The sequence below is a fragment of the Danio rerio genome, chromosome 13, assembly GCF_049306965.1.
Source record: "Danio rerio strain Tuebingen ecotype United States chromosome 13, GRCz12tu, whole genome shotgun sequence".
Taxonomy (NCBI): Eukaryota; Metazoa; Chordata; class Actinopteri; order Cypriniformes; family Danionidae; genus Danio; species Danio rerio.
In genome coordinates, this window is record NC_133188.1 from 40,104,423 (window position 1) to 40,131,978 (window position 27,556).

The 27,556-nt window shown below is 37.9% G+C and overlaps 2 protein-coding genes across 4 annotated transcripts in view; one reads left to right on the forward strand and one right to left on the reverse strand.

The window, feature by feature from the left end:
* si:ch211-67f24.7 overlaps positions 1-5,576 on the forward strand; it is a 21,652-nt gene extending 16,076 nt beyond the window's left edge. For 2 of the 3 annotated variants that reach the window (XR_012388838.1, XM_073920186.1), the window contains exon 16: positions 428-723. Coding sequence is in view for 2 of the 3 variants with exons in the window: in XM_073920186.1 (XP_073776287.1) it covers positions 428-515 (88 nt within the window). In the remaining variant the exon portion in view is untranslated. Of the gene's footprint in view, positions 1-427 lie in introns of all 3 variants that reach the window. The other variant, XM_003199741.7, reaches the window with a different exon arrangement.
* On the reverse strand, positions 718-25,800 carry sos2 (son of sevenless homolog 2 (Drosophila)). The gene is made up of 23 exons (NM_001347683.1): positions 24,968-25,800; positions 21,599-21,724; positions 19,439-19,570; positions 19,189-19,353; positions 17,826-18,032; positions 17,550-17,693; positions 17,328-17,438; positions 17,116-17,214; positions 16,913-17,040; positions 14,044-14,699; positions 13,814-13,895; positions 10,997-11,119; positions 10,309-10,421; positions 9,112-9,334; positions 8,913-9,032; positions 6,206-6,368; positions 5,998-6,115; positions 5,403-5,575; positions 5,203-5,319; positions 4,109-4,364; positions 3,983-4,024; positions 3,575-3,678; positions 718-2,619 (listed from the first exon to the last, which is right to left on the reverse strand). The coding sequence occupies exons 1-23, from the start codon at positions 25,040-25,042 to the stop codon at positions 2,071-2,073; spliced, it is 4,026 nt and encodes a 1,341-aa protein (NP_001334612.1). The 5' UTR covers positions 25,043-25,800; the 3' UTR covers positions 718-2,070.
* Between the last annotated feature and the right edge of the window lie 1,756 nt (positions 25,801-27,556).

Here is a 27,556-nt window from a genome sequence, read left to right on the forward strand (position 1 = left end):
ATTACTTTCTGGCAACTCCCTTCAGCAATCTGTCACTCACACAAAATTACAGCAATTAGCAAAGCCTCAAAAATGCAATCGATTCCCAATGGACAAAATACAAAAGTTCCACCCGTTTCTCATTTGAAAACCTATAAAAGCCAACACTGAAATATTAAATCAGTAATCTGCAAAACCATTGACAAAGAACTCCTAAATAATGCACATACATTTCAAAGTGGCTTTAAAGTAACTGCACTTTCAATTTAGTTTGGAGGTGAAGTTCTGAACAGCACTCACCTTTGAGCCTGCAAATACATCTCTGAGGTCTGCAGAGCTGAAATAATTGGTGGCCTGCTCCTCCAAACTGTTCCAATAAAGATCTGCACCAAATGTTAAACTCCATGATGCCATATCAGTTGTAAAGCATGTGTATATGTTGTTTTAGATCTGGTTATAGAGGTACTGGAGTCCAGCGGGCTGAAGCAGTGTGGCACGACAGCGAGGACAGTGAAGGACCCTGCAGTACAGTCTGACACACTCCTAAACAGGAGACAATCAACATTCCAGACTTCTCTACTTCAGCCAATAAAACAGTTGGAGGTTATGAAACATTTCTTCACTTACCCCACCAGCACACCGAAACACCACAAAAGTCCTCAAGCAGGATTTGATTGGTCTGCGAGATGCTGATATAACAGGATGCACGTAAAGTCAGAAGAATAAAAACGTTCAGTAGAAAATAAGACTGCGTGTTTATTAATGAGTCTCATGGAGAACATGGTACAAAAGCAGTTACAGGCCTTGAATGCGCACACACACATTCACACACACGCACACACACATACATACACAAACAGTGAGTTTTTTGGGAATTACTAATACTTCAAACCAACTGACCAATCAGCTGAGTGGGAGTGGCCAGGATGAGTCTACACATACAGGATGTGACATCACTACAAAACACTGCAGTTCCTCTATGGCTAATCGCCCCGGAGAGAGTTTCCGTGGTCGATTGGATAGGAGTTGCTCTGGTGGCAAAGCTCTTCCTATATGGACCTGGTTTGGTTGATGAAGAGGACCTGAATGAGAGCAGGAGGCATGATTTACAATAGAACATTCGGACTGCAGCGCCCCAAAGATCATGAGCTTGGGGACACAAACCCGATGGTTGTCCTGACCAGCCCAGAGGACAGGGGGATCAGCAGAACAGGGGTCATAAGGTCACAGGATTGTGAGTTTGAGTCCTCTGCTTCTCTGTAACAGTACTGCCCTAAAGTGCAAAAAAAGGCTCACCGCACACTATTAAGACACACAAAATCGACACTGGTCCACACCAAACACTCTACAATGGTGTGTGAATCCGGTGGGTCTCAGACTGAGATTGTCAGTAGATACATCAGCCACTGGGCCGAGGTGAGAAGTGAGGGCAGATATGTCACTCTGTACAGAATACTTGAAACACACAAACGGACTAACAGAGGTGCTGTCTAGACATTTGTTCTAAGCATGGTCAAGGCGAATGTTTTCAGACACTTCAATTTTGTTCAGTACTGATATTGAAGGCACATTAAGAGTCTAGAGCGTAAATCAAGGGTTGTAAGTACTGGTGGAGGGGCAGGGATTGTGATAAATTGACAAATAAAGGAGTACGGCTTTGAAGGGGGAGGGGTTAAGACATCATATTGGCTTTAAATAGTGTGAGGAAAAAAGTTCTCACCAAAGAGTTCAGAGTTCACCTGAAGGGTACAATCTCTGGTCAAGGTCACGGCTGTGAGTTAAAGGCAACTGAACAGAGGCGTGCTGAGAGCGTTCGGGTTGAACCAGGGATGAACCTTTGACCTGCAACCAAATAAACATCCACAGCCGAGTCTGACGGTGGTGAAAGGCCTCGGAACAGTAAATCCATCAGCGAATGTGCCGTCGACGAGCACATGACCTTGCATGCTGAACGTGACGGAAGTGAAAAATGAGTGATAATCACATTCTTCGAGAGCAATGACCGTCTTCAGGTTTTTACTAGCATCAGATTGTCTGCTTCCAGGTTAAACGTTGTTAAAACTCAAACGTCTCTATTTTAGGGTCACCCCCTTATTCGTTGCTGTCCCTGTTGTCAACTAGCGAGAGTGTGTGTAGGGAGGGCTGAGAAAGAGTGTGTGAAGATTGAGACAGTTCTCTTTTGTAAGTCTTGGGTGGCAGTTTTGGCAGGGCGGAGGTGGAGTTGTGCCGAGGCGGGATGGGAGGTGCCGGTGTCGGGGGAGGAAGGTGAACCAGTATGGGTTGACTGACGCTGGGTGTGCAGGGGCGCCGGGGCACACGTGGAGAAGGGGTTCCAGGGAGGACAGCACGGGGAGAGGGGGTGCCAGGCGGGGTATTAGGAGTGCTAGGTGAGGTGGTGAAGTCCCAGTGGAAACGGCCCCCTGGAGATGGCTGCATGTTCACTGGGTAGTTGATGAAGATCTCGGGTGGTCTCTGGGGCACTGGTGGAGGAGTGTCCGGAAGGGGGTCACGGGGCAGAGGTGGTGGGGGGCTCGGCAAGGGCCCATCCGTCGGCCCGTTGATCACTGGGACACGCGGCTGCAGGCGGGGAGGAGGAGGCAATCGTGGTGGAATGGCAGGAGGACTGTCAGACCTGGAATTCTTCACACAGGAAAGTTGCACTCGTGTCAATAACAGCACAACATGATACTATGAAAACTGTTTTAAAATATATTCCAATTTGACATTACAAAATCTGTAAATATATCTACACAATGCAAAACTTTCAGGTGTTACATTTCAAGTGCTAGGCTGTAGCAAAAAATAAATGAAAACATAAGGACAGTTGACCTACAGAGAATAACAAAATTTGACATTACAAAATCTGTAAATTTATCTACAAAATGCAGATGGGACATGCTTAATGATGTTATCATATTTTTGGTATAGGTTGCTTTTTAAAACTTGCTGTAGCTTGTATTCAAATGCAACCTATATGTTCATATTGTGCTACTAACATTAATCAGGCATGTGATCAGCCAAGAACATCAAAAAAAGATGAACCCCCTTTCACAAAATAAATGAAAACATAATGACAATTGACCTGCAGAATAACAACAAAAGTGTGTCCTGGCTTAATATATGATGTACATAGAGCACACGTGGTTGTGACATGCAAATGTGAGAGTGGGAAAAGTGCACAGTCGTGCACAATCTTGCATATTGTCAGCGGTTTCCTCATACGCGCACATTATAGGACTGCAAACACCAAAATGAAGCAGTTACTGCTCCATCTTGTGCACAATGAGATACAATAAAGGGGCAAACCTTTGATGCTGATGACCCTGACTGTGACCCCCCCTCTCAAAAAAAACAAACAAAAAAAAAAAAAAACTTCAGACTTTAACAAATTACAGGGGTCGCCCAAGTGAGCTCGGAAAATACGGAAATCACATACCTGATTAGTTGCACTAATGCACACAGAAATTTGGTTGCACTTTATATTTGTTCAGGCTCAATGTTCATATAACATCAAGCATGATAAGATGTTCTTACAACACAATTTAATAAGCTTCACTTAAAAAAAAAGACTACAGGAACACAGTATGCAAGTTACCTTATCTGAAGAAGTATCTTTCCTGCGAGGAGGTAATGGAGGGGGCTTGAGTGGCTCATCACTCATCAACTGGTGTAAACTACCACATGACACAGACTGGAACTCTGTCAAAGAAAAACAATAGTTTTATAGTCTGTTCCGATTCAGAAATTTTGCAAAAATGTCCATGCAAGATCTATGGCAGAAAAGAAATGAAGTAATGCAACATGATTTACTAAGCTTTGCAACAGACATCAAAATAGGATTTGCATCACTACCTAATGCCTAAAAAGCATGATTAACTAATTTACTCACGCCTGATTATTTGCCCTGCATTGGTCATTATAGAAGCAAAGCTGCTGTTTCTGTATTGTTTAATTTGTGCATTACTTTGTAAATCTGGACCTATTCATACAATTTGACACTTACTGGACTGCGGCAGAAAAACTGGGGCAAATATGGTGTTGTTACCTGCAGAAAAACACAGAAGATGGCATTTATATCATGCTGATCTGTGTATGACCTGCATTCCCACTGAACTAAGTGTTCCCTCACCGTAGGGCATGAAGTCCTGCTCAAACACAGAGTTGAAGTCAGAGCTGGCGGACTGCGGAGGGGTGGGTGTGTTTGGAGAGGTGGGCAGAGAGGGAGGCGTCTCGGGTTCAGTTTCTGCGATGCTCCTGAAGGTGATTTTGTGAGGTGGTTCTCTTTCTAATGGCACTGGGTGACCTTTTAGCGTCCCTCCTCCACCTACCGCCTGGCGCACAGGCCGAACGCCCGGAGACTTCAGAGAATATGTAGTCTTTCTGGGCTACAAAGAAACACACACTCAGTAAGAAAATTTTAAATATTACATTGAAGGGATAGTTCACTGAAAAATGAAAATTCTCTCATTAAATCACTAAACTTTACTTTTTGTTTCTTTCTTCTGTTCAACACAGAATTATGTAATAGGTGTTCAGTGTTTCCTCTAGGATTTCTTTTCAGCTTTGGCGGCAGGCCTTTTGCACAGATCTACCAACTACCTATGGCGTTATTTCAATGACAAATGTCGTGAGCGCAGTATTACGCAAGTTGAGATCACATTTATGTAACACAAGCATTCAAATATCTATGCTTGAGTGCCGATTTCCTGTTCATGCACAAAACTTCTTGCACGTTCTAAAATATATGCTGCCAAGTGCAGATTTTCTTGTGCGGTCTCAAATAAATGCTGCTGAAGTGCAATTGATGTATGTACTTATGAAGTGCGTGTATGTAACGAGGATGTCTCCATCATTTATTAGATTTGCTAGGAATATTTAAGACTGTCTCCAATAGACCTACAGGGCAGCATTAATGCGTCCTAAAGTAAAGTGAAACGGCCATAAACTCCAGCAAGATAAAGCCCCAATCCCAATTCTACCCCTTAGCCCTTCCCTTTAACCCTACCCCTCATTTTGTGGATTCCTGTAAAGGGGTAGGGGTGTCCCAATTCTCTTTAGCTTGAAGGCATAGGGCTAAGGGGAAGGGATAGATAACCCTTGAAACGGATTTTTCAGGATCACACTAGAAACCAAGTGGTAAGAAAATCTGAATAAGGGAATAAGGGGGTGACACTTTTCATTTTTTGGGTGAACTATCCGTATAAACCCATTCATTTTACTCACAAATCTAGGTGGCTGCTTGCTGTTCCGTGGTTCGATTTCTAAAGACTTATTGAACAAATAGTCAGAGAAATCCTTTTCATTCATATTCCCCATTGGATTCAGATTCTCAAAAAACCTCTGCAGAAAAACAGGAAAAACAAAGAGTTTACACTTGTGATAATGAAAGAAAAAAAGTATGTGGGAGTGGGAGACATATCAACCTTTATGTCGTGTTCCACTTTGAGGCAGTAGGGTTGGTTCTGGTACTGCTGGATTTCTCCAGTGATTTCTGCTACTTTGCGTCTCTTGCTGAAGTTGATCAGTTCTTTTCCGTCCCGCTTTAGGAAATCTGGATTCCCCTCTTCAGTCTTCAGAATGTTAGTCAGGTAGATACCTGAATGCATAGAGCAAACATCACATATACAAGCATTTGCATGATACTGTTTAAAAGTTGGAGGTCGATATTTTTTATAATACTTTTATGGATGGATTAAACTGATCAAACGTGACATTGAAGGTGTTTACAAGGTTACAAAAGATTTCTATTTCAAATAAATGCAGTTGTTTTTATTGGTTTCCACAAAAATATTAAGCAGCAGCAGTTTTATTAAAGACTGGCATCACATTTTAAGATATTAAACAGTTGGTAAATTTCATTATAATTTCAGAAAACTATTGTTTTTAAGTGCACCCTTGGCGAGCATATGAGGCTTTCTTTAAAAACATTATAATCATCATAAACATTATAATAATATAAGGCAATACATTCAAATAAACATGCTACAGTAGTTTATCACAAGCAGCTCTTTCTCTTACCAAAGAAAGGTACACAGGGTGGGTTGATGGACTTGAGTTTGGCGAGATATTTCTTAAAATGATCCTGACTGAGTTCAACAGCTTCTTCTAGAATCCTCCTCTTCCTCTCAGGCACTGCCTGCATATATACAATAAAATAAAAAACGGTGTGATTATTTGTCATTTCAATTCAGAGTCACAATTAGAGAGCAGTTAACAGTCAGGTCACCTCAAATGTGTGGTCCAGACGATACACCGGTACAGAATTGATGGCGCTCACAATCTCCAAAACCCCATTAAAGTTATTAAGCTCTTGAAACACCTGCAGGATCTCAATAATGCGAGAAAATACAGCAACCCTCTCGTCTACATTTTCAGCCTCTACTATACACCTGAGAATGGAGAAAATAGTAAAAAAAATGTATTTAATTTAAACATCAAGATTGGAGACAATCTGGCAGATAAAATGTGTTGAATTGTTCAGGGAATTAAGTTGGCTTTCTTTAAAAAACAAAGTTGAAAAATTTAGTGCAAAGTACAATGTCATATTGTGGTAAGTTTTGGATAAACAAATAAAAAGTAGTACTGAACACTTATCAAACAGGCCCTTGGAATACCTATGGCAAATACACTTGTTTTTTAATACCATTATCTCTGTGTGTTTGAACTTAAGTTTATTCAATTTGTCTGAAATACTGAAGTAATTAAAAGGGATAAATATATATATTAGTTGTGTAACGGATAACAAATCTCATGGTTTGGATCACATTAGGTTTTTTTTAGTCACAGATAAAACTATTTTTCGGATCAACCAAAAAGGAAGGAAGAAAAATGTAGTTTGCTTTCCATTTATTAAAAAACAGTACTGCAAGACACTTTTGATTGTAACAAACAGAACTTAGAACCTGTAATTTTATTAAAAATGAAATGAAGAAATAATCAGCTGAATAAAAATAAATGGTAAAGTATTCAGTACTGTGAAAAAATTACTGTTACTAGTACTGTTGTTGAGAACGTTAAATGTATAAATCTAACATTATAATTTGAACAACCCATATTTATTTTTAGTCTACTTTTCAATAAATGATTCCGTTATTCACTCATAAAACATCATATTTCAATGCTAGATGTGTCATTTTTGAAGAATTATTCAGTGGCATGTTTTTGATGGGTGGCTGTCACTACCTATTGGTTAAATAATGTAATAGCTGGCTACAACTTTCATTTGAGCGTCAAGTTAAATGCACATGACGGTGATTTTAATTTTTACCATAAACCTCAGAGTATATATCTAAACTATAAACTTTTATCCAAGTATTTCTGTGTTATTTGACTGTTTGTAGACTAAAGACGCAATCTCTTTCTTAATTTTTGAGTTTTTCAAACAGATTTGAATGCAGCGATTTGAAGAATTAATAAACCTGCAAATTACCATCATTTATAATTTATGTTGCATGGGTGTTGAGATCCCGATCTTTTAATGATTAATCGTGCAGCTTACACTGAATGCATTAATGCAGGCTAAACAAGTAGTGACAGAAAACACCTTTAATAACCTAAGAAGCCCAACACATCCTGAATAACCTACCAAAACTTTTTCCGTCATCATATTTTACAGGAAAGCCTAAATGCTTCCATACATGTGATTTGAATGACACGAGAGGTGATCTCTCTGCGATCGTTACACATTTAGGATTAATCTACAGTAAAAAAAAAGGGAAAAAAAATGCATTTGTGTATTAATCTGGAGGTCACGTGTGTTCTGAACCATGTGAAACATCGTACGAATCACGTGATCCATTACACTCCTAATATATATCGAGTTTAGTCTGCTAGAAATTTGGAAATTTTGTGTTTAGATATTAAAACAAAGGCAAACAAGGCTATACGTTTGAGCTGTCAGTGAAAATCTAATAGACAGTAGTGCAAAAATATGCTAGTCATCAAATTGATGCACAGAAAATATACAGATTAGACTTTACATGTGTAGTCATTAGCTATGTTTCCATCCACCTATTTTATGCGAATTTTACAAATGCGCATAAAAAAAAAAAGAGTTGATGGAAACGCCATGGTGCGCATACATTTTGAAAATGCGCATAAAAAACGTATGCGCCTAAGTGGGTAGGATAAACTTTTTATTCGATAAGAAAAGATGCGCATAAACTGCGATGGAATCACTTTTACTGCACAAACTCCAGCATGCGCATTAAAAAAGGTGATGTGATTTTGTTGAAAGAGATCATGTGATGCTTAAAATGTTTGTGAATGGATAAAACGTCAGGCTGAGCACATTATGAAACATCTGAAATGTTATTTTGGTCATTATAAAACACCTTACCAATTCAGTATTAATGTTACTATATTATTAATGACCTACAGAATCAAGAGCACCTGTGCTCCGCGTCTGACACCTTCAAACACCACTGCAGGCTCACTGCTTGTAAGGATTGTCTTCTGAGGCGCATTCATTTAGAAAAGACTGATGCAGCTTCTCCTACTGCAGCAAATGCAGTTTTTACTGTTGATATTTGGCGCCAGTTAATCAGGAAGTGACGATTTTGTTCGCTTTGACTCGTTGGATGGAAACGATGCTTCATTCGCACAACTTTTATGCGATAATCGAGTTTTGCGCATAAAATTTATTCGCATTTTTGGATGGAAACATAGCTACTGCTTGCGTCTATTTTATGATTTTTGTAATTTGTTGTAGTTAGACATCTATTTAATTTTCACAGACAGATCAAATGTAGCCTTTTTTTAGCCAAAACACTTGAGATGTCTATTAAACAAAGAATGCTTCCTGGGAAAGAACAGAATATTTATTTTATTCTAATGAACAGCAAAATTTATGCCAAACTGTTGCATGAAATACTTCAGTCTTATTGAGGCAAAACTGTCATTTCAATTAGCTGAAGCGGCACTAGTTAACTTACTTTTCAAACCACAGTGTGAGATTGGTTGTGTGTCTGATCATCCTCAGCAGATTGGGAGAGTTCTTCTCTTTATCTTCCTTTGTCCAAACACTTCCTACGAGCTCAGACGGACGAACAGCTCTATTCACACAAGTGTACAACAGTTAATCAATGCACACAATGTCTTCCTTACTCATGCTTATCGTTCAGACTGGCCTACCTGTACAGATCAGACTCCAGAAGTGTTAACTGGCGAGCAATTTCTATCGGATGAAGGGTCATGAGGTCAAAGGTGTCGACCTGCCCAGGGCGACTGATGTGCCATTCGATGGGTGGAGGTGGGCTCTCAAAGGTAATGTTGTGACTAATGCCGTTAGACTGCATTTGTATCTTCCGTCTCATGATCTTACTGATAGACTCCACCCACTTACGCATAGATTTACCTGAAAACAGATCATCATTCATCAGTCTCCTAGATTATAAGTGTTTTATTAGATGTGTGCGCACATTTAAAAAGACTCTGCACATGCAGCATTGGATGTCAGTATATGGCAAGCCTATTTATATTTTAACATTTAATCCATAAAGTATACTAGTATCTATTTTCATACTATTAGTACTTTTTACATTAGGTACTAGTGCTTATTCCTTAGTTGCGATCACCTTTTTAAAAGATACTAATATTTAATCATTAAACACTGGTATTTATTTTTTGGATACAAGCACTGACACTTAAAAACTAGTATTTATTAAACAGACACTAGTTATTGTTTATTGGATACTAGTGCTTATTTATTAGATTTTAGATTAGACACTAGTACTTTTTAAAATTCTACTGTGGCCTTAAGACTAGTAACTAAAAAGGTAATGATTCGCACTTATCGAGTAATTGCTTCGTACAGTTTTTATTTTTTCTTTATTTTTTTTCTTATTTTTCGGGTAATTTAAAGACACAAACGTATCGGCACAATGCCTTCCTCAGAGTGAAAGGCATTGTGCTGAAACGTTTGTGTATTTAACTCACCCGAAAAATGTAAGAAGAAAAAATAAAAACAGTACGATGCAATTACTTGATGAGTGTGAATCATTGCCTTTTTGAATAAAAGCATTGACAAGATTGACGCACCAAAGGAGTTTTCTAAAAACCGCAAGCGCAGGGTAAACTTCAGCAACTCTTAAGACTAGTACCATCATAAGACTAGGAAAAAAGCAGTTATGACAAGTAAAGTAAAAACTGTTACTACTAACAACTACAAAAGATACTGGTGTCCAATAAGTGACCAAGTGAACAACTACTAGTATCATAGGTTAAAGTAAATAGGTTCTAATATCTAATGAATAAGCACCAGCATACATAATAAATGAATACTAGTATTTAATGAATGCATACTTGTGATATTACAGAGAGTTTATGTACCTCTAAGCTGTGTGGTGCTGATAAGATATCCTTCAAGTCTCTCGTAGAGTTCAGGATCATTCTCAAAGTCATAAAAGTGATGTTCCACCCACTGACGGAACACATTCAAGACCCTAATGATGAACACACAGGCATCAGACTGACAGGCTCACAGACAGTATTAGAGATAGGATAGCAGAACTGTCTGTGGTGATTTAGTAAACAACAGATCATTGACTGAGATTGGTACAGAGAACATGGGATGGGGTCTAAAATTAAATTAAATATATGCAGAAAAAAAATCTAAAAGCAAGCAAATAATTCAAAGGTTTGCAATATAACTGATAGTTTTGAAAATATTTGAATTAAAAGTTATAGTAAAGATGTTATATTGTATTTCCTTTTGAAATTCTAATAATTAAATATTAAAAACATAAATACTGAACTTTTAAGCTGCACAAATGTTTACTATTAATAATACTTATAATACTTGATTTAACTTAAATCAGCATATTAGAATATGTGAAACTGACAAACCAGCATATTAGAATAATTTCTGAATTATTATGTGACTACAAAAGCTGAAGTAATGATGTTGGAAATTCAGCTTTGCCATAATTGGAAATAATTACATTTCAAAAAAAGATGAAAATGTTAAGTCACGCATGAGCTTGGTTAGAAATTGAGAATCTCTGTGTATGTGTTTTACCTGAGTTGGACGGGCTGCACGTATTCTCTGCGAAATCTCTGAAGCTCAGCTGCCATTGGTTGTTCTCCATTCCAGAGAGCTTCTCGATCTGCTTCTGATGGTTCGGGCTCTGGAATCTCAATCCTGAAGGATTATGGGAAAAATGGTCAAAATATTTAATGCATGAACTAAAAATCCTAACACACATAAAAAAACAACAACAACAGACAACGTAACAATGAAAAATATATGTGTAAAATCAACAAACTCCATGATAAATATGCTTTAAATGGCTCGATTGTGACCTCTAGTGTTCAGTTTTTGTCAAGACCCTTATTTCATCGTGCTCTACTTCACTTTTTGTTGAAATGCAGCCTACCAGCGAGAAAAAAAAGTCAGAAATTAAAAAAGGAAGTGGATGGGAACTACAATTCCGATCATAATCTGCATATTTTTGCATGTTTTGATGTGCTTTCTCTCAACATGTTCCAGCATGTCTTTTGTGGCTGTCGGAATATAAGTGACCACATAAAGGTTTACATTACTACAAAAGCAAAGCGAAAGCATTTTCAACTACCAGATTGACATAAACATAAGATGATGAAATGGATTTTAAATCTGATCATATGAGAGGACATTAACATTCAACAGTATTAAGAGAACTCACTATAATTACCAACACATTGAATCATATTGCACCATAATATTATGTTCTTTTGATTGTGTAGCAAAAATTAAAATATGCAAGTTTTGGGACACAGCTGCATCTTTAACAAACCACTCTGTTGCCTAATAAAGTGGATGGCCAGTCGATCATCATTGTCAGTTTACATCCTCCATATTTTAATTGATGTCTTTTCATACTGGAGAGAAATCTTGACCAGATTTTTCAGGTGAAAAAAATCTGAGCCTGTGTTATTATAACAAAGAGTTTAAAAGAGAATTACTGAATGAATTTTTGTAATAAAAATAATTTGCATTTAATACAATGTGCATAAATTAATGTACTTTTTACTTCATGCTTCTAATTGTATCTTCATCCAATGCAATATCCAATGTTATCATTATTAGTCATTAGAGTGTGCATTGATTTGAACTTTGAATTCAAACTCAAAATAATAACCCACCAACAGGGTTTCTGCAGGTGTCACCAAGTTAAATGTAGGACTTTCAAAGACATTTTTAAGATCATGAATTACATTTTAGACTTAAACATGGCTAAATGCTAAGGATTTAAAAAAAAAAACCCCAGTTAGAAAAGATTTTACTTGCCCTATTAAAAAAATCAAAACATTTAATAATAATTTTTGCTTGCAAATATTTATTACTAATTTTCAAATATCCATTCTCAAATTCTATAACCCTTATCAAGAATAGAACAAAACATAGCCATCAATTACTTCAGTCTATTATAATAATTCAATAATAATAAATATAGGTGAGGTCAGTATCCTCAGCAGTAAATAAATCAAGAACTTTTAAGCAAATGTTACTGTAGTGAAAGTAATTAAATGTTATTTTTAAATAAAAAAGTTAAAATTTTTATTGAGATTGGGATCATTGGTGTTTGTATGGGTGTTAATGGCCAGATTGGGTAGTTATAAATGAACAAAAGAAACTTAAGAAAAAAGAAAGTAAAACGGTTAAAGATTTAGGACCTACAACACAGCATTTCAGTAGATATACTAGTTTTTAAGGCCTAAAATTTAGCTTTTAAGATTTAAAGGGGTGGTCAACTGCAATATCATATTTTAAACTTTGGTTGATGTTTAATGTAGCTGTGTGAACATAAACAACATCTATGAATGTAATAAGCTCAAAGTTCAATGCAAAGGGAGACATTAGCTTTTACAGAGTTAGCATAGCAAAGCCTACAATGAACAAAGTTTGGGGACCACAAAAAATACATCTGGGCTAATGAAATCACAAGGTCTTCCGGTTACGTGCATTCACCTCGTGCACACACCCTGCATAGCGAAGGGGCGTGATCAGAGGCGCTGTAATGTTATAGCAGAAAAAGCTAAAATGCCATCCAAACGCTGCTATTTCCACAGAGGTTCTTCTGTTTTTGTATTTGGGCTTTCAAAGGACACGACACAAACAGAGAAGTGCTTACAATTCAATCTTAATTATGTTACAAAGAATTATACAAAAGATATAGCTCTAGCATTTAACAAAGAAGAACTTTCAAAATCTCTACTAGTTCAGAACTGGATTTGGCTAAAAACTCCCCTAACCAACGAAGCTGTGGATTGTGAGCCGCAATCTGTATTTTTATTTACAGAGCAGGCGGAGTGCCTAGTGTGCTTTTCATTTTTCTGTCAGATTCAGGCAGCTGACGTAGCTAACAGCTTTTCTGTGTACACAGCGCAAAAGCTCGTGCTTGATTCTACAAATCACAGCACATCAAGTAAACTGACCAATCAGAGACTTTTGAGGGCGGGCCTTTCAGCGAAACTAGGAAATATGACAGACGTTTTATAGTTAGCTGAGTAGCATATGAAAAAATAATGTGATTTTCTACAAGTGAAGCGTGAGCACACATTGCTTTGTATCTAATAAACACAACCAAGCCTTAAAAATACATTGTGGACTACCTCTTTAAGACATTTTAAGACCCCGCTGATACCCTGCATCCAGTTATTTTTGGAAAATGCATTTTGGGAAACTACGATTAGAGACAATATTTTTAATTTGGAATATTTAGTATTAATAGTTATAAAATGCCACAAAAACGATGTGGATTTTTACAGCATAAACTGTTGATCCACTGCTCCTGGTCACATCAAGGACTGATTATTGTCTAAACATGTACATCTATGAGTCACTGTGCTTTACCTTTCAATCAGTAGTGTGAGCAGGTCTTGTGGTTTGCAGAAAGAGCGGTATGTAGTCAGAAACGTACGCACAAAATTTGGGTCTGTGAGGGAAAAAGAGAAAAAGGACATTCAGGGACACACAAACAACAAAGAAACATGCTTCCAAGCAAGTGTTGCACAGATTTGGCTAAACTTGTTTTTCACGACCTTAAAAATCCTTTTGATATAAAGGAGGGTTTTGTTTTGTACCTGCGTACATGTGGTACGTCAGTCTCTCAATGAGCTTGACCACTGTCCCAGCTTTAATAATGGGGATTCCAGTCTTGCTTTGTGCTCCTTCCTCGAACACGATATTCTCTTCGGAGTCCTGGATGGCGAACCGGTAGACGTCTGGTGATGGCAGCCTCAGTGGTTGTGCTTGTTCTTCACGGTGCAGGACAGTGTCCAGCATGCGGTCCAGTGTGGGCCGGTACTGCAGAGTGACCAGCGCAGCCATCCATGCACTCTTTTCTTCTGCTGAACGGGCACTAAACACTGCTCCGCTTTCCTCACGGCCCACCAGCTCAAATGCATGACGGAACTCTGGTGAATCCTCGCGATCTACAATGCGATATTTGCGTAACACGAACTTCTCTTTCAGACGAAACTCTGCCCCACTGCCTGCTCCTGGCAACCTGGAGCTCTGATTGGCTTTGCAGCTTATCATGAGGCCATCGAATAGAAAGTTGTGCCGCTCATGTTTGGCACCAGCCCGAAGGAGTGCCCCCTCCAGGATGAACTGGCTACAACACTGACCAATGTCTTTGCCCTCCCAGCCATCAATACTCTTCTGGATGTCGTTCATACGCTTTATAGCCGCCTGCTTGCTACGAGATGCACGACTATACAATCGATACAGTGGTTCCCTAAAACAGAAAGTCACAAGAAGAGATGAAAACATTGTTGGTTTAAGATAGACACTACAATTTAGAAGTAGGTTCACTTGAAGTTTTTGAACAAAGGAGGGCTCCTACACAATTTCAACTTCCAAATTCTATACATTTTCAGAGTCAAATTTCTGTACTTCTCTACAGATATTTTAACTCCTAAAAAGTATGCATTCTGAGAGGTCTTATCTGCACTGTAATAAAATACACAATCTCTATATTAGGACTATAAACAAAAATAGCGAATTTCTATTTCGGACAATTTTTAAGATCCCAGAGTTCGCAACAATGTAGGTTTATGATTGTGCACTCCTGGAAACTTCAAAATTGTCCAGAATAGAAATGGATAACTTTAATTCATAACACTAATACACTATAAAATATTAAAGTTAACAGTTAATACACAAAATGATCAACTGGAGAGAATGATTAACAATGGCTTAAGCCACAAACATTAGAGGGTCCATTAAATGGCATAACATTTTCAGCCAATAAATTTAGGTAGCTGAAAATTCGGTACATCTCTGATTTCAACAAACTTTTAGATTCCCATTTTTGCTGTGTGACTGGCTCTAAGGGTGCTTTCACACCTGTGGATCAATTTTTTTTTTGTCCCGAAACAGGGATTAAAATGTTACAGTGTTGCTCTTTGTTCTTGGTGCGGTTTCGCTTTCACACGGCAAAGTTTCTAAACAGACCAAAATAGCTAAACAAGTTTCACGGTTTACTATGCAGAATCCCGCTCAGCAGTTGTGTCCTTATTTTAATTTATGACAATGAGTAATAAGACAATATAAGCAGAAAGCTGCGCTTTAATTTTGAATGGTGACACTCACAGACATCGTCACCAAATATAAATAGTATGAGGTAAGACTTTCTTCTACATAGCCGCTGACTAGAATTTTGCATTATAGGTTTCACATTATAAAGAGAAATAACATATAAACCAAGACTGCTGTTCGGTCGAAAACAGATAAAAAGCTCTCGTTAATAGTTAGCATGCTTTTACTTTCGTATTTTACATGAAACACACATTAATCAGTAGGAATGACTTCCCGCCCTGCTTATCATTCTCTTCTCATATAGCCGTACATATATGCCCATTACATATCCATAATAGACTGTGATATAGCTTGGTTTGGATCGTATTGCTTTCTCACTACAATCGATCTGCTCCAGAGTTCATTTAAATTGAGCCGAGGCCACCTCATTAAAGCGATCTCAGGCCGATTGTTTTAGTGCAGATCAGATCGCGATTGTTGGATTCACATATGCCAAATGAACTGCGCTAACTGGGGAAACGCTCCAGGTTCCAAAACAAAAGCCTAGGTGTGAAAGCACTCTTAGAGTTAAAATGTTAATAAATAAAATTTTATTGACTAAAATTTTAATCGCAATTCGATAAAATATCGTTTATCAGCCCAGCCCTATATCAAATTCCATCCTTTTCTATACATTTTTCTGTACTACATCGAAAAGCCTGCGTTTATTTGTTCAAAAACACAATGCAATCAGTAATTTATTCATTCATTTTATTTTCGGCTTAGTCCCTTTGCAATCAGTAATATTGGGAAATATTATTACAATCTAAAATAACTTATTTCTATGCAAGTATATACAGTGCTCAGCATAACGGAGTACACAATATTTTGAAAAAAAAATTGTCTCTATATCTCAGTGAATATAGGCAGTGTATTTTGGTGCATTTAAACAAAACAGATATATTAATATTAAATATATTAATAAACATATATTAAAATAATATTTTAGCCACCAAACATATTTTGAAATGAAAAGATAATACAATTAAATTTAGGCGAAATTTGGCAAAAAAAGTTACAACCTACAAAATTTCTACTAAATTTTTACTTCTTTTTTTGCTTCTCTTGATTTTTTCTATTTATTTAATATTTTTCTTTAACATAAATTTGGCTGTACTAGTTTTTGACCGTTGAAAGTTATTGGAAGTTATTTTGTTAGATTAGCTCCAGATTTGGCTTCAGTACTGACTAATCTAATGTATTTGCACAAATATAATATTGTATAGCTTTATTAATTTAAAAATATTTTTTTTAATTTAAATTTTAAATTTATCTAATTTAAATGATAGATTTGTGAGGGGTGTACTTATATATGCCGAGCTCTGTATTAAAATGTAATTTATTCCAGTGATACTCTGGTGTTTGTGTTACCCTTGTTTGCGCCGTGGTTGGTGCTTAGCATATATGCGTTCAATGCTGCATTGTAGGTTGATCAGTGCAGTCTGTGCCTGTTTCAAACACTCTCTGTCATCTTGCTCTTCACTGCACTCCTGCAATTGCTAAAGACAGAAAAACACAGATAACTACCATATACCCAGAGTGTATGTAGTCTACTGCCTGTGTTTATTACTCACCTGTAACAGTTCAAAATAGTGAATGCAGTGGTAAACTGGAACCATCATCAACTGAGGAAGCACGTACTGCACTGCCTCCTTAAAGCCTTCTGCAATTGACTGAAACGCAGTAACACACAGGTCTTCTTTTTATTACTTACTTACCAATTGTGGTACATACAATTTCCTAGTTTAATGAAAAATGCTGAACTTATAAAAGTGACTGTGTTGACCTGGAAGTGCAGAGCTACAGTGGGGCGGGACATCAGTGTGTTGAAATGTTGACAGAATTCTTTAGAGAGGATGTCCTGAGAGAGCGTCTCATAGGGATCAAATGCCTGCTCCTATACACAGCAGACACATAAACAAACACTTTCAACACACACACACCTAGATTTAGAGTAGATCTTTCTCATTCTTTGATTTGTAAAGATTGTCTAAGTGTTTATCAGTACTTCAGCGAGGTCTTCAAAGCAGCTGCCCACAAGAGGGTGTGGACTCCCGTCAGCTGTCATTTCTACCGCATCCTCAATAAGACCCAACAGTTTCACTGTTAACTCCTGAACCTCTAGAATATTACTGAACGCCAGCTCCACATCCTACAATCACATCATAGAGAGAGAGGGAACAACTGAATATAATTAAAAATGAGGGCAACACAACAAACTAATCGCTGTCAGTATATATGCTGGCTTGAATAAACTCTGTGTCTGATTGTCAGAGGAGCGCACCTGAGCGGAGAAGAGTTTGCTATTGGACATAAAGGCTTGGCGGAATACTTTGATGATGAGATCGAGCTCCCGCAGATACTGACGCTCCTCCGCGATCTCCAGACGCACCAGGTCATCATATGTGAGCACACCAGATGAAGACACCTCCTCCACACTCTGAGACAACAGCCCCATCTCCTCTTCTTGATCGAACATATCCATTAACACCTGAGGGCAGACACACATGCAATATCATGGCTTTTAATACATCTAAATAATAATTTTCAATGAGATTTACAAAGTTATCAATATATATATATTGTATTATGGGACGAAGCAGTTTTGCCTTAAAATAACAAAAATTCTGCCATTTGTATTATTAATTACAGACCTCGTTATTTTTTATTAATTTATTGCATGGAAATTTTTCCATGAATAGTGTAGGTGGTTTTACTATGATAGAAAAAAAATTATTTAAACATTCAATGCAAAAATTGAATAAAAGAAATTTGGAAAAAATATAGCAAGGCTTGCACAATATATAATTTCAGCATCGATATTGCAATGTGTTTATCAGCAATAGTCACATTGCAAAAATTTGCAATGTTGAATCAGAATTATAGTTGAGCAGGAGCCATTTGTAGATTCACAGCTAAGTTTAACAATAACAGAGTGAAAGTTTATAATTTGCATGTGTTTTTTAAGGTTTAAAGAGGGTTTGAAAAATGTTGATGTTTAAAGGTGTAAAAAAATATATTTAATTATTTATATGATATGTGCAAAAATAAGGTTTTCTTACTTAGGAGATTTGTAATTTCTAGTCCAAATATATATATATATATATATATATAGACCCCAATAAACCCCAGTGATTGGAATCCTAGTATGTGCAATGAATTGACAAACAGCAGTGTTCACAATTAACATCCACACAAATAAGGATTTTTAAACTTGGCATAAGAAACACAGCTTATTAATAACTACCTGACTTAGCAGAAATTAAAAACCAGGTATTAAGAAACTTTTCCTCCTACTTGTTTCAGACAATATGATGAAAGCTTATTAATTCCTATAAAAACTGTTTATGATTTTAAATACCTTTCAAGAAATAAAAAACTTTTCAGAAACCCAAGGAATCAGTCAATTTTTTAAACACAAATTTTGCTAAAATACGTTTTAGACACAACAGAATGAAACCCTTATGTTAAATGTGTTATTCTTTTATAAACACATTTGGGTGACATGGTGGCTCAGTGGTTAGCACTTGGTCAGTTGGCATTTCTGTGGAATTTACATGTTCTCCCCGTGTTAATAAATAAATAAATAAACACATAAATAATGAATAAATAAATAATTTTTTCTCACACACAAACAAACACCTGACCTTATCAGCACACATGGAGACAGTGATGTCCTGCTGGCTGATCTCATAATGTCGAATGTTGCTCACGTAGTTTCCAGCCAGCTTGAGGATGTCAGCTGAGATGTACTCCAGCACAGCAACAATATATAGACACACATTATAGTCGATCTTATAGCCCAGCACCTCCTGCAGACACAGAACCAGACATGCGTTACTCTGTACCGTAGCCATATGTGAATGATATAGATTACTAGGTAAGAGTGTTTGGCACCTTCAGTAGTGGATGTATCTTATCAACTGGCAGCAGCAGCGGGTTTCTTCGCTTGCGTTTCTCTATTGCATTCTGAGCGTCACCCATGGCCCATTTATCGATGGGATTTGGGAACGTCTTCTGGACGCGGTCCTGTGATTATACATCAAATCAAAGGTGACAAAACTGCCAGACTCTGTGTGTGTGTTTTTAATGTAGCAAAGACTAAATATACTATTCAGGATTGAGGGTATCCCTTAAACTCATTTAACAGTGCTGGATTGTTTGTGTTTGGCAGCATGACCAAAATTTTCATGGTGGAAAAATCATACTTAAGTAAAAAGTACCATTACTTCCCCAAAAATCTGTTGTAAATATTACTCAAAATATGAGTAAAAAGTAGCCCTTTTGAAAGTACTCAACAGTAGCGAGTAGTTAGTATTACGTTGTGAAAGGTTGATGCGTCAATTTCTGCATGTGTGTGTAAAAAAGTAACATTATGTAGTGCATTTAGTGACTGTGATATTTCACTCGCCTACAAAATCATTCCAAGTAAAGACTTTGCAAATAGAGCTATTCAAGCTATCTGGTGAAATTATATGGCAGTATGTATTCATTCATTCCCTTTATTAATCCGGGGTCGCCACAGCGGGATGAACCGTCAACTTATCCAGCATATGTTTTATGCAGCGGATGCCCTTCCAGCTGCAACCCATCACTGGGAAAATCGCAGTATATATCACAGAGTAAAACATTGCAAAGTAAAATTTTTGCAGTAAGTCCCAAACATCCCCCGAATTAAACGTCATACAACCGCCCAGTTGAGCGGGAATCAGGCAGATAAAGCACACCATTGCACCATCACAAAATGATTAAAATGAAAACCACTAAAACAAACAAATGGCATGTTACTGTACAGCATTACATTATATGTTTATACGCGCAGGCCTATGTATTTTCCCTCTTTATATTTGTTTACTCGCGATTGTTGGCATTGTGCATCGAGTGGTCTCGCCACTAACAGAAAGATAACATAGTGCACCGTAGATAATATAAAACTTCAGAAACTCTCCGGTAATACCCAAGTATAAAATGCATTTTATTGCATCCTCGTTTCGGAAGACGCCATCAAACATTCAGCCCAAATGCTCCAGAGAGACATTAAACATACATTTTTCAATAGGCTTTATGACACTTAGTAAGAGGTAATTCCCCTTTATTTCAGAGAATAATTTAAGGATGTTACAAATTATTCGGTTATCTTAAGTAAAGGAACTGATAAGTGTTTCAGGACATAAGAGCAAGTAATAAAGTATAGGCTACACCCTATATTTCATAGCGCTCAGCAGCTATAATAAAAGCTCTATATTTAAAATGTAATTTTTAAATGGCCCCAGCTGGCCCTCTTTGGCCCAAGGTATTCGACAGGCCCAAAAAAGGCTGGCCGTTGGCCCTGAGGAAGCCCCACTTCGGCCCGATCAGGCCCCGGAAATGACAGTGGAAATGAGACCTGGCTCATCCTGGCAAGCTCGCTTTAAGTGCGATAGAGGAAACACAGCTATTGTGTAACATTGGCCAGCTAGTGAAGTGCTGTGCAGGTAAACCTTACTCCTTTGACCTCTAAAAGGTGCTTTATTGACAGACGCAAGAGGGCATGGTCTTCAGCCTTCTTGTTAGAACAACTGACTCCCATGCGGAGAGTCGCTGGTTCAATCCCAGCTCAGAGAGGGTTGGGTGGTACAGGGCCGGTGGGGTTACAAATGCAACGGTTGGAATATGACATAATCAAACATACAATTTACAGTGTTCTACGAAGCTCCAATTGTATTTTTAATTCAGCAAAGCTGTCATGCAGTGATAGAAAAATCACAGCTTAAGAGTTCACCATTTTCTTAAAATCAGAAGAAAACACATTGGTCCATCTATACATCACTCACACACACACACTCACACACACACTCACACACACTCACACACACACACACACACACACACACACACACACACACACACACACACACACACACACACACACACACACACACACACACACACACACACACACACACACACACACACACACACACACACACAATCACTGCCATTTGACAAATTTCTCTCAAAGTGTACTATACATCATAATACCACTCATCCCTGATGCAGGTTTGTATGCGTGTGTACCTCTACATCAGCTATTGTTCTGGGCTGTGTAACACACAGCTTGTTCAGGAGCTGCAGTATAAGTGCCTCAATGTGCTGGAGTGCATCTTCTTTAGCCGACAGGTTTGGATGCACTTGCACCTGCACCTATAAACACAGAATAGAGTTAGAACTCCAAAAGGGTGGCATTTAAATAGCATCACTACAGACAATAACACACACTCTTGCAATCACTACATGACATCGTCTGACATATGCATACACACACCTTCACGGCTCTCAGTTTGATGGACAAATGAAACTTAAGAAAACAAGAAAGCCCTCTCTTTTCCATTTTACCCCCTCCCACCTCACTGGGCTGTGTCCTTAAATAGGAATGCAGTCAGTTCAGGTGCTGTGGTAAAACCAGTTAGAGCAAACGTGTGAGTGAGAATGCAGACAGCATCAGTTTAAAACACAACCTAAACTAGCATTACAGCAGGTGAAAGGTTAAAGGTGAGCACAGGCTTGAATCTAGATTTAATCAACTTCTGCAGTGCAAATGTGAAATACTGAGCGAAAACACAAAGAAAACGCACACACACACACAAATACACAGATGAGAGATGGCTTGTGCTTTCTGCTCTAGTGTCTGGTTACATGCCGTCCTCCATTAGGCACTGAGAGCTGCTCTACTGGGAGCCCGCAACACACATACACACACGCAGATACAAACACACACTCTACCCCTCTGTCTTCTCCAGGGATGGGGGGATGATAGTAGCAGACAGAAAAGTATTGATGTGGAGAATGGGAGAGTAGGCAGAGAAAATGAGAGCTGGGAGCACTAGAGAGTGTAAGTAAGTGAAAAACACATAGGATGAGATTTGAAAGTGATGCTCGGGATATTTACATGTTTAGATGCATAATATAAGAGTTATAAAAATGAACAACTGACTCTCTTTTATGTCATTTCCATCCTGCATCCTTATTTAAAGAATGTTTGAAACCAGTTTATGTTACTTACATTTACTAACACTGTACAAATAGATCTTCATTTGTGTTCCTAAGATTAAATGAAAGCCACACAGGTATGGAAGAACATGAGGATGAGGCAATGTTAAAAATACTTTCAAGTCTATAAAATGTGTGTATATACCTTTATAACTATAGTAGTTTCAGCAAACCACTTCATATGGTTTTCTAAAGGCTCAATTAGTTGGAACTAGAAACCACTTTCGGCATCACATCAGATGCTGCCTAAATCTTTGTTTCTCTCACAACCACAAACATTCACACACACCATCTGCTCTCAGAGTCTCCTGATGGTACTGAGATATTTTCCATGCAACAGTGAGAATAAGATGGGAGGGAGATCTGGAATAGATCTGTCATTTATTCTGACAGGGGAAGCCCTGGGATCAGTCAATAGCATATACATTTCTTTACACTTTCATACATGATTGAGGTAAAGTTGCTTTTGTATTCACACATTCGTTTAGTGACAACTTTTAACATGCTCCCTACATTGTTTACTATGGTACTTTGAATATTCAGTCTGAAATCACATGTAAACATGACTTGAAAACAACATGAGCACTATTTATTTGATTGTAAACAATGTCAAACTCTGATAGTCATTGACTGCTGATATGATTTCACTATAAAGAATTTGCAAAGAAGACTTTTCTCTAATAATAATATTAAGTAGAAAGTCTGAACGTGTAAATGTAAAAACTTTTAATTTACAAAATTTACCTCAATTCATACATGCATGCATATAGGCTACACATAGAGACAGCTATCGTTTCCCTGGGTTTATAATTTATAGTTGTGTGTTTGAATTTCTTTTTCAAGTCTGTAAACTACTGATGACATTCTTCAAATTGATATTTAGTTATTGTCAGATATATTTATATTCGTTTTTAGACAAGAAATGTCAATGTTTAAACTTCAGAAGAGGTGAGAAATTGATGTTTAATGGAGTAACAAATTAACAAATGTGTTATTCTAACAAATTATCATTTTCTGGAGCTAAAACAAAGCTTTTTTTAATAGAAATGTTATCAGACTTTCATTGAATGATCAATATATTTTCTGGTTACACATGCAGTAAAACCAGAGAAACTAAAATTGTAATGTGGTCTCTCTCTCTCTCTCTCTCTATCTATATATATATATCTATCTATCTATATATATATACATACATACATACATACATACATACATACATACATACACACACACACACACACACACACACACACACACACACACACACACACACACACACACACACACACACACACACACACACACACACACACACACACACACACACACACACACACAAGCCCGTAGTCAGGGGGCTTTGGGTGATTCGGAAGACCCACCCCTCACTTACAAAGGTCCAGAAGTTGTCTCATATACGAGCTTATTTATTTGTCTTATTTTGACCATCATAATAAGTGAAAATACCCATCGAAAAGGCCTGAAGACTAAGCGGAATCTTCTGGTGGCTGTCGCTTAGCTGTGACTTCAGCTAATCAGTTTTGGCCAATGCAAACAAATATTTTACACAAGTCCAACATTCAGCTGTGCAAGAACAAATACAATCAAATGTAAGAGAAGTCATCTTTCACTACTGTACTGTTTTTAAATGGAAAAAACACTTTACAGGAAACTTTTATTGTAAATCTTGGCTCTTATTCTTAAACAAAAAATGACCAATAAAAAGGTGTGAAGCACCAAAAGTGGCCCATATTAAAATTGATTTAATTCCTATTTTGGCTAAAATATCAAAAAAATTGTTTATGATGACCATCTGGCAATCTAATTCAGAAAAGTGCTTAAAATGTCACTAAAATTTATATTTAAATGTCATAATTTAATAGAAAATGTATAATTGCAAAAAGGTCCACTTTTTGTGAAAAAAGAACCACCTCTTTCAGCAGACTGGCTACAGGCCTGCTATATATTATTACATTTCTATAGCTGTAGATTTATACATCTTAATATATACATTCTAGTTTAGTTTAAAAGGAGTAACAGTGTGATGATAGTTACTTATTGAACTACTCGGTCAAAGGTAAAACCCTATGACAAAAACTAAAAGCCAACCACTGAACTCTCCACACTAAACATGACATCTATTGTCAAACTGAATGTGTGTGTGTGTGTCTCTAATACGAAACCGTTACAGCATATCTTCAAGGCTATTATCAACAGTAAACAAACACTTTGTGCATCTCGCACAGCTGCATCCTTCAGTAACGCTGCGTGTACAGCTGTGCAAATCCGCCAACGGATGACTTTTACCCAGTTATTACTCTTTAAAACTTACTCATTAAGCTTGAGCTTTGACATGAACGCTGTTATAAGTATGAATGAGGGACAGAAGAGGGTCAGTACCTTTCGCAGCCCCTGCACGAACAGGCCTCGCCATCTCGCGCTGTTCTCCTCGCTGGAGCTGAAGTCGTGCTGCATGCCTGCTCTGCATCGGCCCCGCGCGCTCCCAGCACCGGGAACAACCACACAACTTTAGCCGCTCACACGGCGCGCACACACACTCAAAACAAACTCAAACTCTACCGCATTTACGAGCCAGCTAGGTTTCCAGACACCCCAAACACCTCATTCTGCAGATAAAAGTGTTAGTAGATCAAATTAAGCAGTTGTGAAAGTGTCCGCGTCCCCGTCCTGACAGCCGTTTGGAGTGTCGCGGGTGTCGAGCGCTAATTAGCCGCTAACGTAGACCGAGATTAGCCGCACATGCTAGTCGGGCAGTTCGCCCAGCTGCTCCTCAAACAGGACAGTCTCTGTCATGTCTTTCACACGAAGGGAAATGTTAAAAAGTGTGCGCCCAGTGTCGTCGGCCTGCTGTTTGTTTGTCTCGCGGTGTTGTGCCTGCGGTTAACAGCAGCACATCTGGCGGCGCGCGGCGGCTCTGTGGCCTCGAGACTCCTCATGAAGCGCGCGAGCAGGAGTTTCTCCAGCGCCAGACTGTCATGTTCGTTGACTCCTCCGTCGGCTGGGCATGTTCCCGAAACACAAGTGGCGTCCAAATCGGTTGATATCCGACGAAAAGTCGAGGAGAGCTAATGTCTTTGTTTTTGTTGTTGGCAACGCAACGTCCCGATTCAAGTCCGCTGTGGAGCGCTCATGTCCATGACGGTGAAATCACAGCTGCATCTGCGCGGCCCGGAGGGAGGGATCGCCCGCTGTGCTGAACGGACGCGCGCGCGCAAGAGAGAGACACACAGAGAGAGAGAGAGAGCGAATGAGCACAATACACACAGTACAAGATGTCTCATTTTAGCACAATAATCATAGATTATATTACCAAACATTATATTCTAGAAGCATTTATCAGTTGTTAAACTGTATTCTCTGTATTACTTTTGATGAGTAATCTTTAATAATATAAAATAAACACAAAATAAGTTAAAACATTTCAAAGCCTCTCGTCAAGAGTACTTTTAAAAGTTATTTATTATTTTTATTGTTAATTTAGTTATTTAAAAAAAAACTCTTAAAATTCCCCCAAATTTCCAACCGGCCACTGCCATCGTGTGGTCAATTGTGGCATGGTCACGTAAGATCTTGTAAACAGTTTAAACGGAGATGAAGATGGCAGCAGCAGTTTTAACAGTTTTGTAGACGTCAAAGACCCTCAAACATAAGCATCCCAAAATGTAAAAGACGTTTAATAGCAGGTTGTACAGAAGCTGTTTTTGTACAGTGAAAAATGTATTTAAATGGAAGTAAAATATTATTTGGAGGCGGCACAATGGGTGGCGCTGTCGCCTCACAGCAAGAAGGTCGCTGGTTCGAACTTCGGGTGGGTAAATTGGCATTTCTGTGTGGAGTTTGCATGTTCTCCCCGTGTTGGCGTGGGTTTCTTCCGGGTGCTCCGGTTTCCTCCACAGTCCAAAGACATATAGTATAGGTGAATTGGGTAGGCTAAATTGGCCGTAGTGTATTAGTGTAGATGAGAGTGTATCATGAGTGTTTTCCAGGGATGAGTTGCAGCTGGAAGGGCATCCGCTGTGTAAAACATATGCTGGATAAGTTGGTGGTTCATTCTGTTGTGACGACCCCTGATTAATAAAGGGACTAAGCCGAAAAGAAAATGAATGAATGAAAATAATTTTTGATCTTTTAGTTTCCATTAGGGTACATTATTGCACTTTCCCTACTCGTTAGAGTACCACATTTAATATTTATACATTGATTTCCTTATTTATTTATTTATTTTAAAAAATTGTTTCATAAACGTGTCTGACTTGTTTTTGTTTTATAATTTGATTATAATTTTGGATAATTTATTTCATTCACACTATTTAATTTTACACTATTTCAGACAATTTAATTTATTAGCACCAATATTTCCATTAAAATCAGTTTATTTATGTTTCTTTCTTTTATACGGTTGTGTTTGTTAATACATTTTTTTTTTATCATAACGTCATTTTAATATTTGAATGTATTTAAAATTAAACATTTACATTTAATTAAACTAAACATTTCCATGAACAAAAACAAGTTAACACAAAGAAATATCTCTGGCATGTTTTTTTGTTCTTTTTTTATGGGGCACATACCCTTCAAGATGCACAAAAATATCAATATGCATCTCACACTACCTGACAAAAGTCTGGTCGTCGATCCCAGAGCAACAAATTATACCTTGACTTCTAGTTGATCATTTGCAAAAGTGGCAGTAGAATCATCTGTTTGAACCGAATCCCAATCTTCACAAATACTGCAGAAGTCCTATTGGAAGCCGCATGGACCCAAGATTCCCAGAGAAATCAGTCAAGTTTGGTAAAGAAAAAAAATCATGGTTTGGGGTTATATTCAGTATGGGGGCGTGTGAGAGATCTGCAGAGTGGATGGCAACATCAACAACCTGAGGTATCAAGACATTCATGCTGCCCATTAAATCACAAACCACAAGAAAGGGTGAATTCTTCAGCAGGATAGCGCTCCTCATACTTC